General features: G+C 32.4%; 1 protein-coding gene across 7 annotated transcripts in view; it reads left to right on the forward strand.

The window, feature by feature from the left end:
- LOC130897029 (head-specific guanylate cyclase) overlaps positions 1 to 20,550 on the forward strand; it is a 150,313-nt gene extending 129,763 nt beyond the window's left edge. For 5 of the 7 annotated variants that reach the window (XM_057805509.1, XM_057805511.1, XM_057805508.1 and 2 more), the window contains exons 8-13: positions 7,024 to 7,203; positions 7,371 to 7,509; positions 14,389 to 14,555; positions 14,655 to 14,798; positions 19,962 to 20,116; positions 20,174 to 20,550. In XM_057805509.1, the coding sequence (XP_057661492.1) occupies positions 7,024 to 7,203; positions 7,371 to 7,509; positions 14,389 to 14,555; positions 14,655 to 14,798; positions 19,962 to 20,116; positions 20,174 to 20,375 (987 nt within the window). In that variant the 3' untranslated portion in view covers positions 20,376 to 20,550. Of the gene's footprint in view, positions 1 to 7,023; positions 7,204 to 7,370; positions 7,510 to 14,388; positions 14,556 to 14,654; positions 14,799 to 19,961 lie in introns of all 7 variants that reach the window. The other 2 variants (XM_057805513.1, XM_057805507.1) reach the window with 2 other exon arrangements.
- The last annotated feature ends 350 nt before the right edge of the window (positions 20,551 to 20,900 follow it).

The following is a 20,900-nucleotide window of genomic DNA, read 5'->3' on the forward strand; positions in this document are numbered from 1 at the left end:
CTAATGAAATTTTATTCATTCTCTTGTCGCTACTATACTTGCAAAAATATACGTGGAATGAAATCTGAAAATTATAGCTTCCTCTTATTCGGACTCTTGAATAATATGTGATGATTCGACGATTATTTACTAGAGACACAAATTTATTTGATTTTTCTTGGTGTTGGTGTTGGGTCATTAAAATTTGTTACTGAAGGTTAACCTACATTTCTCAATTCTTCATACTATGTGGTTGTCCTAATGCGACTCATTACGGTTTAGTTGGCGTCCCTTTCCGGATTACAGAGTGGAGTATTCCATGGAGTTTATTAAGGATTTCTAATTATTTTCTCGATAGATGTGGTGGAGTTCATGTTTGTGATTTTGTTCAATCATTAATTCATGACTTTACAACTTCATCGGTGACCGTTAGTCGATAAATGTGAACGTTTAGTTTTTCGGTGAAAGTGCAAAATGTCGAAAGAAAATTCGAGCTTGCTTAATTTTTGGATAAGAGAGTATCACAAGCTTGCTTAAATCAATGGAAAAATATTCTGTGAATCCTGTAGTCGACATTTGCTTCGTCCTTCCTTTTTGGTAAATATCTTGGAATATTCAGTTCAGACAGTTTGAAAAATGGATTACTGTTTGCTGTGATATGAATATGAGACATACAATTTAATTAAACTATGGTTATTAATAATACATCATACGAAATAGAAACATATTTGTTTGTGTAAACGCAGTGCGTCAGTATTTTGGATTGTTTCAAAGGATAATGAACATGTTCTCTCTTTAAATATCACTCTCAGGTCTCAATTTTTCACTGATTGACTGTAAGAAACATCGATTTCCCACCACATGTTCATGATCTGGATTTTGACTTAAAGATATTCCTTTTCACGTACCAAAGTAATAATTATTTCACTTATATGCATATTTGAGAAGTGTTCGTTCCGGAAACGTTTGTAAAACTTTTTATAACTGTTGCTGGTCGGAAGAAGTTGGGAGCTGTTACGTGTTACGACAGTTAGTCTTACGATAGCTACAATCCATTACACAAACGACAACGTGAAAGCGCATTTGCACGTCATACACCATCGACAAGCGACCAGACTTAGATTCTCGTTTATTCTTGTTAGCAAAGACGGAATATGTGGTAACTGTCCTTTTGCACTAAGTTCAGAAAGCTGTTTCTTTTGTATAAGAAATGAGAAGAAGCGTTGAGCGAAAGTAAAACACGTACAGCCTAAGGGAATTCCTTCGCAATTAACAATTCCTGTAACGATTCTTTTGAGAGTTTTAAGGCGACGTTCACCGCTACACCTCTATAGTTGGCAGTTATTTTGGGCTCCAAAATCTGGAGCGCATGGCATCACGGAATTATACAAGTTTTTGTACAATATTTCGGAGAAAAATTTGTGGGCCTTTCTTCATTGGAGAAGAATGCGTAACAAGTACTGTTAATTTTGATATTCTATAGCTATGGATCTCTCTTAATTGAAACGAAATGAACAAGAGACCATCATTTTAGCGTAATAGCGCGCCGCTTCTTTGATATAACGAAGTTCGCGATTGTCTGAACATCACTGCATCCAACTGCTGGATTGGGCGTTAACCGTCTAATGACAGGGAGTGTTTACTATAACCTCCACGGCAACTCAATTATCTTCCGATTTCTAGTTTTGATGGCTCATAAACTATACCGAGTATATGCTGACATTCCCGAATCTGCAAAAAGGATTGAAGCAGATATTGCCACAACTACTAGAGAGACATTGATCAACGTTTGGCAAGAGTTCGCATATGGTGTATAGTTTTGCGTTGTACGTATTGAACGTTGGTAAATTTATAATTGAAACTGTTTGACTTACTTTCCTCTAATTTTTTATTTTAATATTATAAAGTGCGATTTATTTTCAAACAACTGGTCTAATATAAATATATCAATATATAGCTTGTTTTATTCTAATTCAATTGAATTTTGAGTCATACTTTCTGGTCGGGGAAAGAATATAGTATCCTACTCAACCATAATTAGATAGATAATATACTGATAGTTTTTCACGTATTTTACACTTATAGCTATACTTTATAAATTCCAAAATCTATGGTTTTTCCGATTAAAAAGTTGGTGTTATACACGCATCTCCAAAAGATACAATAACACTTCATAATTTTATATAAAATTTTTATTTCTTGTTCGAACAGAATTTACGAGGTCCCTTGTCTCCTACAGGATTTATTCCAAATAACCCATGTTCTAGTATATCGAGGGCGGATCAATAAGTTCGTGACTATATGAATTTCCCGATTCTCATATAAACGGACAGTACTGCACCTGCCAAAAGACATTTGTTATTTTGTCAAAATTTTTTTAGTCGAATTTTTCAAGGAAAAATTAGACTATTACGGTAGGCATGACTAGAAGAAAAATGGGGAGCATATCATTTTTCCCATGTTTTGAGACTTCCTGAACACGATTATGATGGTTTTTCAAATGTCTGTAGTTTACATATATATATATATATATATATATATATATATATATATATATATATATATATATATATATATATATATATATATATATATATATATCTGTTTAAGCTACAATTCTTATTTTCGTCTCTCGAGCAATTACTGCGGATCCGATTTGGTTTAAAATTAGCATACATGGCTTTTTTGGCGGCGGATTGATATTATTAGAGTTTGGTTGAAAACAAATGAATATTTCGAGGGTCGCAGTGCAAAAAAAGTGGTTTTTGACCTTTGGTCACCTCTGCAGGTCAAACGAAAAGCGACTGAAAAATGAAAATTCATATGTAGGTTCAATTAGTTGCGAGATGATTTCCTGTCTAAGGTCGAAACTTTCCATCTCCACTCCTCTCCATTTTATGGTCATTTTTGTTATATTTTCTTATTTTTTGACCAGAAAAAGTTTAACTAGAGGGTTCGAACTTCGCATGCAAGTAGAGGTGATGTTGAAGAATTGTCTTTCTCAAGTTCAAAGTTTTCTTCTTCAGTTCTTCTAGCACAAAACGCCCGAAATCATTTTGATCGTTGTAATTGTTGAACTGGACCGCCTCTTATTTAATGAATAATACGAGTATGATCGTTGCTAGGGTGATTTTTTTTACTTTCTTGTCATTATGACAATTTTTTCTTTGTTGTCAATTGGAATTGAACAAGAGGGTTCGAGACTACCGGGTCTATTGAAATTATGAATTTTCATTCGAGAGAAAGAGTTAACTTGTGAAATGAAAAGTTATTGAGGAATAGTATATATACGTGTATACTAACTAGTTTCATTCCGAAATTCCGAGTTAGTTAAATAGTGGTACCAATAGCACCATATTCATCTGAATTAAATCAAAATTTTTGAAAACTCACTAGAAATAATTATTATGACTAATATTCCAAAGTTCGGCCTTTTACGAATTGGTAATTAGAAAAGAAATTAAACTTTTTCAATTGCTTGGATTTTATTTATATGCTAAACATCGACATATTTAGCAGAACTCTTTTGATAAAAATATCAATATACTATGTGTTACAAAATCCAAAATTAATATTAGCCATGCTGGTTTATTACTGGAGAGCTGATTTTTTGCAGTTTGACATATTAATATAGTTCACAAAAGTGACGTAGTACTTGGTCTACCAACTGGGTGACCTCTTAACTAAAGTAAAATTACACTTTATGAACTAATTCATATTAGAACGTTCCTATGTATAGGCTATAGGTCGTGAATAGAAGATTCCTAAGCAGCTTGAAAAGCGACGTTTCGGTAAATATATTACCTTCCTCAGAGCAATATATATATATATATATATATATACATAAAAATATCCATATCGGACGTAAAATTTAACACATATATGTACTAGAATCCAAAATAACACTGTTGGAAAGTTCTAGCTAGAACCCAAAGCCTTTTATATTTAAGTACTACCTGGTACTTAACATTGAATTTCTTTGCTTTAACTCTGTAAAATTCCATGCATTTTTCTATGATTTTAAAAAACATAGAGCAACTATAATCGAGTATTCTAACTAAGATGATGAACTGTATTTTAGTTATTTACAATACTTACAAACACCAAATAACAAATAAACAGTAGCCAATAACAAGGAACAATTTTAAAACAATAACTGAAATTATGTAGTTAAAAGGAATTAATAAAAACTGAAAAGATACAGTAATTGCAACAAAATAAAAATAATTTAACCCATGAGCACCTAGCGTTCATATAAGTAACGTTTACAGCTTTCAGTTTAAAATCAAATAAGTTTTATACTTCAGCTTTTTGTGACTAGATGGTGTTACTAGTGTAATCTTGAACTATTATGTTAACGGTTTCTTTCTGCAAACGCAGATATTTCATATGGTTGTTTGTTTGCTAAAGAGTGCTGAAATAATTATAAACATTGACGAAGAACTGGGCAATCATTTTCTGTAAGTATTACGAAACATTTCCGTCTTAACTTAAATTTATTTCCGTAGTCTTTTTCTATAGTATCTATCTTTTATTAGTAAATCTTATTTCTAATACAAAGATTAGTGAAAATTACCTTGAAACGGCTTCTTTCGAGGGTTACATATAAGTAACGCTAGGCTTAGAAACTATAGTTGATAGAAAAATTTTTAAAAACATATTTTTTTGTCTCTTTTTTAGCGGCTCTCTAGCGTTAAAAGAGGTCTTCGAAATGGCGTACATTGATATTCATACAGCAACCAGATCCAAACGTCCTTACTGCCGAGGACCGAGGTAGGAAATTGTATAATCTGAGTGGCCGTCAACTTCAATCTTAACTTGAAATGAAGTTTTTAAATGAACAACGCATTTCTTCCTATGATTATGAAGACACAATTTAGGCAGGTCCCAGCAATTCTAAGAAAGTACAACTACTAACACAAATATAATAAAGCTCCATAATTCTTGCTAGATAAAACTGGGGCCAAGGATAATATTAACGAGATTGAAGATGGCTATTTTAAAGAATTAAGATCCTGAGAGGAATTATAAACAACTATGTGTAAAAAGTGTGACTTAGGTTTATTTATTGAATGCGATATAATTTTTCATACAAAGTAAACATGAAAGTGTTATTTGTTTTCCATCTATAAGTTTAAAACTGAACAGCCAAGCGTTATATATATATATATATATATATATATATATATATATATATATATATATATATAACACCTATCAATGCAATATATATATATATATATATATATATATATATATATATATATATATATATATATATATATATTGCATTGATAGGTGTTATATATATATATATATATATATATATATATATATATATATATATATATATATATATATATATATATATATATATATAACGCTTGGCTGTTCAGTTTTAAACTTATAGATGGAAAACAAATAACACTTTCATGTTTACTTTGTATGAAAAATTATATATAGACCTTCTGATATGTTTATGTTTCGAAATCTTGATTTTAGGTCACTAGGACCTAAAATCAAGGAGGATAAAACTTCTTTCACTTCATCTGGTATGACAATATCAGTTAAAATTTTCGATCCCATTTGATTTTATTTCATTTGTATTTTCAGCAATAGGTTGTTGTTTTAATATTAGGTTATCAATTTTCTTACCATTTTTTTTCTGCAAAAACTGCATTGAAAGAAAATAATTATCCGGAAAAAAATGATAAATAACATATTCAAGAAAACGATAAACAAATACTACAATCAATTAAAAAACAAAACATAAAACATTTTTCCTTATCATATGTACAAGGACTTTCCCTACAATTATCGAATTATTTCAATAAATATGTTATTAGTATAAGTCATGAAGGACATGATAAAACACCAAAAAACAAAAGAAGTTATATATCAAGTAGCTTGTACTAATTGTGACGCTGTCTGCATAGGGCAGACATCTCAATATTTATAGAATAGACTAAAAGGTCATCAATACGATAAAAAAACTGCATTAACGAACCATGTAATATTGAAAAATCATAAATTCAATTATAAAGATTCAAAAATTTTTGAAACGGAATCTAATACACAAAAAAGAGAATTTTTAGAAATGGTCCACATTCATAAGAACGAAAAGCTATAAATGCTAAAAAACACCAAAATAATTTAAGTAAAATTTATAGATATATTTTGTAAATTCTAATAAAATTAAAAATAATTCATATGGCTACTGCTATATTTTGAGATATAAGGACTAGGGAAAATTAATTTTTCTTATTAGAACAAAGTTCTAGTTTGATTTTATTCTTATTTTGATATTCATGATTAAGGTGATCTATTGATCAATATAAATAAGCAAATTGTCAGTGCCAATATCATATTTTGATAAAGACTTAAAGAAAAGTCGAAACGTCAAAATTTATCAGAAAAAACTAATTTTAAAACAGAAGAGACCTAAAATTAAGAACATTTAGAAATATAATTTAAAATATAAAATAATAATTTTCTTAGTTGATTCTAATGCCTCAATCTGCCTACTCCTTGGAATTTCACCGAGGAAATGAAAAGCTGGAACAGAAATATCTGAATAGCAGGATCAAAATAAACATAATATGCTTACCATCAAGAACACTATTGACACTAACACACTCATTATTCAAGTCCAGCAGTTAAAAGTGAGATATATCCCATTATGCTAAAAATGCATCTCTCGGATAACAAATTTCGCGTTAGTAAGCAAATTCGACACCAATCCACACGTTAATAATTTCTTGACGACGATGAATATTTAATTTTTCAGTTGCTTGAAAATATACAGATAGTAGTAGATACTACACTTGTTGTGTAATTTTCAATTTTGCCATATTCCCACTAAGAAATTCGCTCATATAAATTGACAAAGTCTTCGTTCGAGTTCATTGATATATATATATATATATATATATATATATATATATATATATATATATATATATATATATATATATATATAAAGCTTTTCCTGAATATCTTATTACCCATTTGATTAAAGAGAAAAACCGGCTTTTATTGTTTCAGGATCTAAAACTTAAAGGGCAAATGGTGTTTTGTCCGGAATCAAATTCAATTTTATTTATCGGTTCTCCCTTCATCGATGGACTTGAGGGTCTTACAGGAAGTGGACTTTTCATCTCCGACATTCCACTGCACGATGCTACTCGAGATGTAATTTTAGTAGGGGAGCAAGCAAGAGCGCAGGTAAAATGAATCAAATGACAATAAGTGATTTACAAAATATTGTTTTTCAAGAAAACTCTCGTTCCGATTGTTTCCTGTCTAACTAATTATTGTCGAATAACCATTTTTTTTAAGTAATATGATACAAAAAAATCCATTATATATATTTTCTTGTCTCATATTTTTAGGATGGTTTGAGAAGAAGAATGGATAAACTGAAAAGCTCTATTGAAGAAGCCAATAGAGCTGTTGATAAAGAGAGAGAAAAGAACGTCAGTTTGTTACATTTAATATTTCCACCAGATATTGCGAAGCGACTTTGGTTAGGTAAAGATTATTCACAATAATTTCAATATACTTATATGTTTTTTTTTTAATTAATCATAAACATAAAATATTAGTGAAAGTGATTGAAAATCCAATCAATCATGTATCTTTAGGAATAGTTACAATATACTTGTTATTATTGAATCCTAATTATCGTTCTTTTTACAAACTATCCCTTTGACTGCTCGGGATGTATATGTTCATCCAAAAAAATGTTCTCCCTACGCTCTAACCGAGTATTTTCGCGTCTTGTATTTATTTAGTTTATTTTTCAACACGACTATATTCCCTAAGTATTTAAGGTTAAACATCAGTGATCGTGTTATCACCAAAATCGATTCAGCTAGATGTTATAAGTGAATATTTACATGAATTTGATAAAATAGGTGAAGACTTTGAATGAGTAACAAGGAACAAGTATAAATGGAAGGACACAAAACCGTTAACTCCCAAAATACATAATTTCAATGATATACATTCTGGTCCTACAAGGGATAACTCGGTTTTACGGAATTAGAGTGCTTCAAAATGTGTTTCATAGAAAACATAGCGACAGAAATAGCTAAGCAAACAAACTTTTTCCAATTTCCAATTTGTTATCCGCAAAATTCACCAAACTTCAATCTCGTCTTAAGCGCTGGACGGATACGGACTTCAAAAAAATCTATTATTTTCTCACTATCGATTTTCTAATGTCACGGGTCATGTGTAAACGATTAGTTGGTTTCGATTAACTCCAGCAGTTGCATATATAATGCTAAAAGACAGACACAGAGGTCTGCATAAGTCAGGCAACACTCTCGAGAAATCGACATGAGTGTGGCAACGCTCATAAGTCCTGCAACGCTGTTGGAAAATATTAAAACGAAGCATGTTCGTACTTCAGACAGTTGTGTATGTGTCATAGCACGTGTTCGTCGAGTAGACGCGTTTTCAGAATGAATAATCGGCACAAGGTAAACGCTTCAAGAAAGAGTTTTTTTTGTTACGTCGGATCTGCGTACAAACGCAAATTAAGAAGCTATGTTCACCTAATTTCAACAATTTCCGAATCGTTCAACAGTGTAGAAGATTTCCCAGAAATTCTTAAAAACGGGGCTCTGTTGCCAACGCGATGTGTTCTGGACGACCGGTATCTGTAACAACTAACGAAAATATGGAAAAAGTGGCGCTGGCGTTAGTTGAATGACCAAACCAATCTGCTGTGCAGCTATCGGGAGAACTTCGAATATCTAATCGTTCCTTACTTGTCTAAGAGGTATCAAAGCATGAGTACCGAAAACTTTTCCACCTCGAAGGAATTGTTATTTTTCAACCGGACAGTTTTTTTTTATTTTTTATCTTCTATGACTTTTCATGATAAAATTAATATTTTTAGAGAAATGAATTTTTAAAGGTTCGTAAAATCTCGAATTTGGATACTTTCGACCCATGAAAAATATATACAAATAGTATACAAATAATAGTTTTTCTTCATTTCTCCTTACAATGGTTAATGATATTCCTAAAAGAGATTTTGAAGTTCAATTCTACAGTAATTTATCGCTTCTTTGGCTACATACTCCATTTTTTCACTTTATTTGAAAATTAAACTTAATTAAAAAATTGAAATTGTTGAATGATGAATTTTGGGTGTTTATGTGTATGGGTTTGTAAGTTTGATTTTATGTGAAATTGACTGTTCAAATAAAGGAATGAAAAAAATTTTATACGTGATCAAGGGTTTAGGTGTTTTTCTTGGAGTGTTAAATATTGGTTGTTGGATGTTTAATTGTGTGGGTGTACGGGCGTTTTAGTGATTGTATATTTCAATGATTGAGAGTTGGTTAGGGTGTTTGGGTGTTTCTATGCTTGAGCCTACCATTGTTTCAGTTTTTATACCTCTGAGTATTGAATGTTGAGTCTTTGGTGTTTGTATATATGGGTGTTTGATGATTGGAATGCTTAAATAGATATATGTATTTGAGTGTTTGGGCGTTTGACAATTGGAGGGTTTAACTGTTTTATATTTTTAGAAGTTTGAGTGTTTGTTTTTTATATTGAAGTGTTTCATTTAATAGATTTTTGAGGATTTTCAAAGAATTGAGTGCTCGAGTTTTTGACTGTTTTTGGGTATGATATTTGAAGGGTTTTCTTCTTATGTATTGATTTGTTTCGTTGTTTGTGTACTTAATATAATATAATACTATATATTTTCGGTTTTTTGAGTGTTTCATTGTTCAATTGTTGGTATGCTGGTGTGAAATATTGATTGTTTCAATTCCAAACACACTAAAATACATCTATCACTTGAACACTTACCCATCAATACCTAAAAATACAAACAATCGAACACCCAACTTCTGTGTAAAACATGGCAAAATCATACACTCAAAATTTCATCACAGGCAAATATTCAAATACTCAACAATTGACAAACAACAAGTGCTTAGGTTTTTAAGTTCATGAGTACTTGATATTTGAATGATTGATCGCTATAGTGTTTAAGTGTTTGAAAATTGGATACTGAGTTTTGAGAGTTTGAGTGTTTGTATGTATAGATTTTTGAGGGTTTTTTTATTCAAGAGTATGAATAATTTATTGTTTGAATGTTGGAATGTCAAGTTTCTGTGTTTTCAAGCTATTCTATTAGGTGTTTGTGTGTTTAAGAGTATAATTATTAGAACGTTGCGTATTTTTCTGCTATTGTCATTTGACACGCACGGAACTAGGCAAATCGTGATGTTTCTAACCCAAGTATACGAAAATCAAGCTCAACTAATTTATTTCTACAAGTTCCACAAATTTAACTTCATCGGCTCGGTTCCATTTCTAATATCAGTTAAATTAGGTGATCCATCGAGGCACTGATACCAACTTCCCCATTTTTAGCTATAAATTTTTCTTTTTTCCAAAATTCATTCTAGTCCCCTAGTAAGTGGTAATGATGTTTTGCATTCACACCATACCAATTTATTGTGAATTTAATCACAAACAAGTCTTCAAACAAGAAAAGGCTCTCTAAATTTTGTTGGAGTCAACCGTTTCCGGTAGGATATAATATTAAATAGCTATATTGGCCCAAATTTTTATTTTTTTCATGATATATATTTTTCAATTTATAACAAATGATAAAAATAAAACCTTTATGTAAAACGTTTATCTACAATGCGATTATATACTTTCTTTTTCTCAGTTACTAATCACATAATCTTGATTGATATTTTTGATGTATTAGAGAAAAAAAAGCAACTTTCTATAGGTCTATACCAATTTAGGTATTAACTTCGAGTATATCCACAATTTTAGATTATGAAAACTGAATTGTGGGGAAAATCACAAATTTATACGGAACCCTTGGTCAATGAGTCCGGTTTTAATATTTATGTTCTTTTTCATTATTAGTTTCTGTAGAAGTCTTACTGGACAACAACTTATTTTATTATGGTTATTTTATTACAATAATTTGTCATATTATTTTGAAACTCAACTTGACTCATCTATAGGTCCTAATGATGATGAGATGCTGCACGTTTGTTGTGAAAGAGAAATTTTGAATATTTACAATCATTACTCGGCGTAATAGTCCGCACAGTACGGCTAGGGTAGTCGTATATATTTTGAAACGGAAGCCTAACTTGTGTTGATTCGTAATTTTTCTTGCTTTCTATTTTTACTTTTGGAGCGTTGGCATCTATACAGGAAAGTTACCTTTGGTTAGCAATGATGTGAGGGCATGAATCTTGCATAATGTCCTCACAAGAAATTGAGTGCAATTAATTATGTTTTCTTCCTCCAACTTATGTATTATTTTGAAACGTTGTGATCGAGTATCCTGTTAGGCAGTATCTAACTGCTACAGTTTTTTATAAATTGATTGATCGCTTCCGAATACTAGAAAATATTCATCACCTATATTAAGAAGAACAGAGCAGAAGAATGAAATTCTTAATGCTATTTTGACGTATAAATGCCACTGGTTCTCAATATAGGATGAAAAATAACTGGAAATATTGAACAAATGTTTTAGATAATGACAGGTATACTGAAAGTTACAACATCACCTCAAATTTTGCAATATGGTTTATATTATACTTACATAAAAACACTTTGCTTTAATCTGTTTTTAGAGAGACTTGAAGGTGGAATTTTCATAACAGCGCACAGAACATTTTTCCGATCTCCGATTTTTTCCCGCGTGTTGAATTAAAAAAATACAATTGAAATTATTGATGAGAGAAAACAATTATTTATTTATAGAATTTTTCTAAAAATAACAACAACATGATTAATATATTTCGGAATCGTTGGAAGTAATAGTACCGTTTATCGTACAATTTGTATTATAGCAGAAGTTTAGTCTCTTCGGTATTTCATCCTTTAGTACTAAAGATGTTGAGGCAGACGGCTCGCAGATGCTTGGATTTTCCTGATGGAATTTCGATATTTTCCAAGTGTAAAGGGTTGAACAATTTTTGTGATACTTCTATTTTTTTGTACAGATTCTTCTATGTATCCTTCTGCTACGTTGAAATAACGCCATGCTCCATGTCTTTTCAGAGAGAGCAAATCATCGTCGCTTTCTACCAACATGGTTTCTAAAGAACGTTGGAGAATTGTTAGAAAATATCCCCTTCCTAATTATGAAAATGCCGACAAACTAACTTCAAAATGGATATTCTCTCATAAAAATTCTTATCTCTCCATTTTTTTCCATCTAATATGCGGAATACTTAAATTTCATTTAAATTAGATTTATAAATTTTCTGGTAAATATATCTTAAAAAATTATATGTTGCACATTTATGGAATATTGATGTCAGAATGTACAGGATACGAAAGCTGAACGTTGATACCCACTGAAAAAAATATGCCATTACTATTATATATTTGAAAATAAAATAAAAAAAAAATTGAAAAATGAATTTAGTATAATAACAATTCATATTTTATTGAAAATCAATTATGAAAATTCATTGCATAGGTGTTTTCAAATAAACATAACGAGTGACTGAAAAGAGGTAGGAAAGTAATTCCAATGATTTCAAGTAAAGAAGAGATACATGTAAATAACTATCTATATTGGTTTCCTTCAATACATCGTTTGTAGAAATTAACTTGGAGCAAAATTTTTTCTCAAAAATAACACTATAAGAATTCATAGTATCTACAGTTTTGGAAACGTTGTAATATGGGAAAATCGGATCATACAAAAATTACAACTTCTTTTTCGTGATTAAATAAGTTTTGATCGAAATTCAACGTTTCAAAGGCTTGAGAATTGAAAAAAACTTTTCTCTCCGATTTCTACCAACTTTCACACAGGGGTTTTTTGATATAGGTATTACGAAAAAGATATCAGTTTTCAGAAGAAACGTTTATAACAAGGAAAAATACGTAAAATACATGAAAATTGGATTACCCGGAAAGCTATACCTCTTATTCTGATATAATTTTCGAAATCTGCAACGGAAAATACATGACATCATATGACTTTTTATGTACCTTCACTATATACCCATATTTTTAATTTTCTAGTGACAACTTTGAAATTTTAAAAAATTTTCTGACATGCTTGAATAAAAAATTCAATAGATCCAATACTCCAAAAGATATCGATGTCTTTATGACATCATTCAATAGACAAAACGTGTACTTTTTATAATATTTTGATTGGATTTCTTCAATTATCTTCATTTTTAAATATTCACGGTGAAACTTTAGGCAAAATTTTTCCTTAAAAATTACACTATAAAAATTCATAATATCTACATTTTTGAAATGGGAACATTGTAATGAAGAAAAATAAAAAGAAGAACATAGATACCAAGAGTATTAAAGAAAAAATTTTCCGTGATCATACGAAGTTATAAAACATCAAAAGGTATTAAGAAGAAACAAAAACTTTTATCTTTGATTCCGATCAATTTTCACACGCGGCCGCTTTTAACTATACGTACAATACAGTTTGCAAAAGCCTGAGTATTTCTATTAGTATTTTAAATATAGTTGTTGAATTACGAGAAACATTATCATTGCTTTTAAATTCATACCCCTTCTCAATCGCTATACGCTTTAGCCCATCCAGAACGTCTGTCACTATCTCTTCGACAGCTTCAATGGAATCAAATTATTATCTCTTAAGAAACTGATAGAAATCAAACAACGGAAGATCAAGCGAATTAGACGATCAGCCTAACACTGGGATGCTGCATTTAGATAGAAACCTTTTGGAAAACAATGCATTTTTTTCACGAATCTAGTGAAGGTACACTCAAGAATATTTCAATTGGTGTGTCTTTGATTTGTTCTTTGAAGTTGCTTTGGGTCTCGATGACGGTCAGCTCCTTCATTGGCACCTAGCTCCAGGATAATAAATGAAATGCCGTAATTCATCACACGCCTGTCAGTACAAACATTTTGGTGCCTGAGACGTTCGGGTAGCAATTTGGCACACACTTTTAGCAATGTAAAGTTATACACAGCATGTGCTATACGGATTCCTTATCAATTACTACAATTTCTTCAATAGCATGAATACTCGGATAGATTCAAATTACCGATTTTAATTGATATTGTATTGCGTTTATAGCGTATAATGGTGGTCTAATAATCGTATAGAACTTTTCCAAACACTCTAAAACATGTGCACACAAATAAATATTTACTATTACTATAAAAGTTTTTCAATGAATTAGTTCCAACACCGGTTCCTCACGTAAAAAATTTTTTCGACTAAACAAAGAACAACTCTGACGCATATGAAGGTTGCGGCTATACCAGAGACACTGCACTGTAATAATTGTCCTCATTTATATAGAACCGTTAGTCTTGACACTTCATAGCCATACCTCTTATTGAGTTATTCCTCACAATTCACTTCTACTGTATCTGTTACAGGTGAAACAATTGAAGCGAAAACTTACGAAGATGTCACAATGTTATTCAGCGATATAGTTGGGTTTACTTCAATTTGTTCCACAGCGACACCGATGATGGTTATCAACATGCTCCAAAACCTGTATAATAAATTCGACATTTTTTGTGGACAAATTGATGTGTACAAGGTACAAATATATCTTTTAGCTATAATTGTTTTGTTTTAATGTCACCTATCAGATAAACATTGTTAGAAATCATTTCGAAGTTAGTTTTTCTTATTTTAGGTAGAAACTATTGGCGACGCATATTGTGTTGCTGGTGGGCTACACAAGGAAACCAACACCCATGCTCAACAGATTGCTTGGATGGCTCTAAAGATGATAGAGGTTTGTTCTTTGCATCAAACTCACCAGGGCCAACCAATTAAGGTAAATTATTCACAATACTCTTTCCAATAATTTGTCTGTTTCAGTTTTCTTGACATCATCATTTTTCCTCAAGTTTACTCTTCACTAATAGGAAGTTCAGAGGCATTGAAATGGATGTGGAAATCGGCGGAAATTGTATTTTGAAAGTACATTGAACGGCCAAGTTAAAATAAGTCGACATGAGAATTTTATTAACCATATCGAGAATGTACTCGAAGAAAGTAATTAGCATATAGCCACACCCGTGAAAGAAGAAATACCAGAATTAATCAATTAACTGAAAAATAATAAGAATGGATAAAAACTATGTAATCTACGAACCATAATGGAGAATGAAAATATGACAGAAGAAAAATATGCCCAAAAATCATTATTGTATCAATGTATAGAGAAAACTCAATACTATTACAGATAAATTACTCTGCACAAACAATTTTTTCTACACATTTATTGAGAGAACTCTAGACTATTATGAGGAACAGTAGGTCTATGATTATCACTGCGGATTCCGAAGAGAATTCCAGCCGCTACAAAGGTGATTTATTAATTCCGCAATGCATCTAGATTGGAATTTCTGGAGCCATTGGTAATATTCAAACTGAATACATTGTTCACACTAACAATTATACTGTTTGACGTGTCATCGTCTTCAGAGACTAAAGATTAACGGTTTACCTGAGTGATGATTAAGTAGTAGTTATGTTAAGAGTTAAAGATCGGTCTGCATTGCATCCACCTACAAAACTTTTGCTATAATTCAATCGATTCAAGAATGTTATGGATGTCAGTTTGAAGCATATATAGATGAACTCTCTCCAAAACATAATGATATGACATAATATTGTGAAGTGAAATGGCTAAGTACAGGGAAAATGCAAGAAATATTCTTAACCTTCCTTCGGAATAAACGATTTTATGGAAACAATAGAGAAATTATTACCTCAAATTTGTGATCCAGCTTTGCTTTGTAACTTAGCATTACTTGGTGTCATCATAGAGAGAGAGGGGAATGCTTTAATGTCAGAAAATTGTTTACAAACTGTAAACAAAAGCTTGTAAAAAACTAAGAAACAAAATACAAATATTACTAGATCGTTCCACCAGTTTCATGCCGTTTCTGGTCATCACGAGAAATTCTGCAAACTTGGCGCAAGACTCGCAAATTCGTGAAAGACGGTCAATGACCTTGTCAGTTCCTTGTCAGTACACATGTCGACGGGCTAATTGTTCAATTTTAGTTGTGCCTAAACGAGTCCGATGAATTTCGTCCAAGATTGCCTGTTGTAGAGATTTCGGAACGACAATTCGATTTCCTCTGAACAATATACCATCTTTAACAGTGTATTAACATGTCAAGGTTGGGACGATTCCGTTTTCAGCAATTATTTTTTGAATTTCACTATCAGAAAATGAAGCATTTTGATGGTTTCGGCATTCAAAATTTGAGATGAAATTGATTGACGTCAGCCATGCAAATGTGAGAGATTTCAAGATTGAGGGCGGCGTCGGCTGAAATTGTCACCTGTTGAACCGGAGATCTGGAAAAACAATCTGCGTCGGCATATAGACGACCGCTCTTGAATAGTACGTTGTAGTTGAACGCAGAAAGGTATGTTGCATACCTCAAAAGTCTATCGGAAGTCATATTAGGAGGTTTAGCATTAGGCTTGATGATTTTGCTCAATGGTTTGTTGTCAGTTTCGATTTTGAAATTTCTACCAAATAAGTAGTTGAAATAATGGCCAACTGCAAAAACGACAGCAAGAGCTTCTCTGTGTATTTGAGGGTAATTCTGCGCTGCTGGGTTAGTGCCCTTGAGGCATAAGCAATGGGGCGTAAGTTACCGTTTTAGGTTGTTCTCTAATACCTATTAAGGTATGCATCGAAAGCTTTGTTATTTTGGAATGTGTTCAGTATTAAATTCTGCTTTTAAAAAATACCATAACATTATATTTGGATTATGTAATTCTATAGAAATCATACGCCGAAATATGGCAAATATTCACACTTATTAAAAAATAAGTTTTTTTGTACTCGGTCGCTAGCCAATTCGTTTTTCAACTTGATGAATGCATTCAGCAGTCCAAAAGAATTTAACATTTTTCTTCAAAAGGTGACGTAGAGGGAAGGTTAGGTTAGGTTAGTCGAGTGATTAGGTATAAAACGAACATAATATGTGATCATGCCTAGAAATGTTTGAACATCGTCTTTGGAAGCAGGTCTAGGCATATCAGCTATAGCCCGAACCTTTTCAGGGCTTTTAGAAATCTTGTTGTGATCAACAACGTACCCAAGGTATTCGATTTTTTCCTGGAATAGGATGCATTTTTGTTTGTTTAAATGCAGATCGAATTTTTGTAAACGTTGGAGGGAGAGTTCAAGATTTTTAATGCACTCTTCTTTGGTGGAGCCATGGTACACAATGTCAAAATACGATATAGTATTGGCTAGGCCTTGTAGAATTTGATCAATCATGGGGTTGAATTGAATAGGAGCGACTTTGATCCCAAGACTCAGACGTTTCATGAGATAGGTTCCTCTATGGGCTGAAATCGTTTGAATGCGATTTGATTTGTCATCGACTTGAACATGCAAGTAAGCTTTGTGAAGGTCTAGCCTGCAAAAATATTTTGAGTTTCTGGTACTTGCTCAACTCGGCGAATGGGGTAATTCGAATTGACAAGTTGTTGGTTGACGGCCATTTTGTAATCAACACAAAGTCGTACATTTCCATCTGGCTTTGGTGTCACCACCAAAGGTGAACCCCAAACACTTGTGTCAACTTTCGATATTATACCTTGAGCTTCTAAAGCATCCACCACATCTCGTGACTTGAAAAATGTTGGTTTGGCGTTTTCCCGTAAGTGCAGTGATACCTTGATATCAGGAACAAGTCAATACGTTGATAGAAAATTCGAAGGTACTTTATATCAAAATCGTGGTCGACTGTCCAGTCCAGTCAAGACTTGTGTTTGTCAAGGTCGTTGAAGTTGATTTGCAAATGACGGATCCAGGTTCGACCGAGAAGAGCGTCGGATTCCTCTGGAATCACGTAGAGTTCTCCCGTGGAACACTTCCCTTAGTATTCTACTTGAACTTCGAGGGGGTCATTGAAGTCATAATCCTCAACGAAATTTGTAGTCTTTGGATTTGGAATCATGTTTCTAATTTTTGAGAAATGTTTGAATGCAAACTTTGACAATGCGACCTTTATGGCTACATCCCGAACATTTAGAGCTAGATTTTTCGGTACGACATTCGCTGGTAGAGTGATTGTCTCTAGTAGCGATCACTCATTTTGCCAGATACAAGCGTGATTTTGACTGGTTTCGCTGAGATAGTGTGGTAGTTAGAAACCTTGTGCACTCCTTCAGTTTACCCGTTCTTTGAGGTTGACATCTCTCGACTACCTAATTTTGAAGCTTCTAATGCCCGTGCTTTAGCAACAATATCATCAAACATTTGCCGACTGCAAAAGCAGCTCCCTAATGGAATTGTCTTTGATTCCCCTGATAAATTGAGCACGGAGATATTGGAGTGACGTGGGTGCATTCACATGTTGATTGAAATTGACAGTCAATTACAAGTCGGCGCAATTTGGTTACATACTCAGCGATAGGCTCATCTCGCTGGTAAGTTGAGACAAAAACATGTTGAGAAACCACCATACTTTTCTTGGGGCACAAAAATTTCTCGAATTCTTTGACCAATGACGTATAGTCAAGATCAGCAAATTTTTTTGGCGAAATTTGAGAGTTGAAAAGGTCATAAGTCGAAGAACCTTCAGAATTCAGAAGCAACTTTGCACACATTTCAGGCTTGGTTGAAATATTCTTCATTTTCGTGTTATTTTCGAATCTCTTGAGATAGATTTTGAAGGATTCCTTCTTTGAGTCGAAATGTTTGAAGGATTTAATTAGAGTAAAATTGAACTGACCTGAAGGACGAGAATCGTCACCAGAAATAGCAGCTTGAACGGTGGTAGTCGAACCGGCAGTAGATTGTTGAATCACTGTGTCCAGTAGCTTCTTCTGTTCCTCTTTTAACGCTGCTAGAAACTGTGCGAGTTGATCGGCATTCGTGGCGCAATGTTTATCTCGTCGCCACTATTAAGGTCTTGTCAAACACAATAGTGAAATTGGATAAACACTGATTTTATTGACAGTGATTTTTGTTAACTGACGCATGGTTAAATAACTAGAAAAAAGTGAAATAATAAAAAAGTCACTACAAACCACGCAGGCGCGGTATCATCTTATTACTACTGTTCTAATTTCACGATGACACTGCTTTTACCATGCCAGTTACAACAAATAGAGAAGACTAACTCTACCAACTTCCCCCAAATGTCCAAACACTGCAACTTTACGTTGGAAATCTATTAGGTTGATTTATTATCAATAAAACAATAATACTACGCGCGAGGAAGTTGTTAGTCTTATTCTTCTATCCCTTCTATATTCAAATCATGATTAAGGTCTTCTCTATTTCCTTCATGCAGGTAGTCATCATAATTTAGATCCAGCTCGTCAGTTCCACAAACTTGGTTTGGCGACTGGTTTTTAATTATATTTTTTCATTCAAATGTATGGCTACCTCTGAAGTCAAAGTCTGTAATCGGCGACCGCTGTTGGAGAAAAATAATTGAAAAATAATTAGACAATATTTGAAAAACTGAAAAATGAGCTACTGCACGAATTTAATTTCTGGTGGGAAAGTACGTTTCTATGACAATTTGATGATTAACAACTTTCGTTCTATGACATTTCCTTCTAAAGTTCATAGATATGTTACGTTTCATAGTAAAAAAAAATTGCTATATTTGCTATATTTCCACTGGGAAATTGAGCCAAAACTCAAACTACTCATATTGAAGGTCTAAATAGATTATTGAAATAGTTTCCTGAACTCCACCAATTATTTCCAAGCAGAGTTAATTTGCTTGGCCTATAAACGATATCGATGATAAAAAGCAAATTCCTGTCTCCAGCTCTCTCATTTATTCATTAATTACTCCACAAAGAAGTGGATTTTCATTGAATTTTATATTCTTTTCACGCAAATACTGATATAAATAACATGAGAAAAATAAATAAAATCTAAGTCATCTGAAAATTGAGAAATATTTTTTTTTCAAGTATTAATTCCCATCTAACTTTTCAGATGCGGATTGGAATTCATACAGCTCCAGTTCTAGCTGGTGTTGTAGGAGTGAAAATGCCTCGTTATTGTATGTTTGGACATAATGTTACTATAGCAAATAAATTCGAATCGACCAGCGAACCTCTCAAGATTAATATCAGTCCTACAACGTTCGTGTATGGAATTCTATTTTTTTACGATATTGTTTTGTATATTTTCAATTTCTTTTTCAGACGATTGATTAGAGCTGGTGGTTTTATAACTGAAGAACGTGACGTAACTTGTCTCCCTAAAGGGTTTCCTTCTCACATACCCGGTACTTGTCACTTCCTTACTGGTTATAAGCATCAGGATGTTGACGAAAATGCCACTATGGCTGAACATATCGAAGCTGGACTACTGGATATCGGTTTAAAATGGGATCACACTTCTTAAGACTGGTTAAGAACTAGCAATAAAAACTGCAATAGCAAATTTTTACAGTGTGGAAATAATAATAATGAAAAATTATTTTTAAGCTTTTTCTCCTACTTATACCTCACTACTTTTTGGTATTATATACTATGTAATAATAATTTATTTCCAAGAAAAAATATACACTCGAAACACAGTATTTGTTTTTAGTTTAGTCTCCTTATTGAAATAAATAGATAATGTGTACAGAAGCAGGCAAACAATTTGTCAAATCAATTCGAAATACAAGAAAATTCTTGGACACGTGAACCTGGATACCAGAATTAGCTCTAGATGAATTGACATTCATTGAATCCGTGAAGAAATCGCGGTTGAAGTTTCACGTAAAGTTGTAAAGCCGGTATTGACACGAAGGAAGGTAATGCTGGGTGTTTGGTGGGATTAGAATAGTATTGTTGATCATGAACTGCTCGAATCCAACCATACATTAAATTTGGCACACGTACTTTAAGTAGAACATCGACAATCGAAAAAAAAACCTGATGC

The sequence above is a fragment of the Diorhabda carinulata genome, chromosome 8 (assembly GCF_026250575.1).
Source record: "Diorhabda carinulata isolate Delta chromosome 8, icDioCari1.1, whole genome shotgun sequence".
Lineage (NCBI taxonomy): Eukaryota > Metazoa > Arthropoda > Insecta > Coleoptera > Chrysomelidae > Diorhabda > Diorhabda carinulata.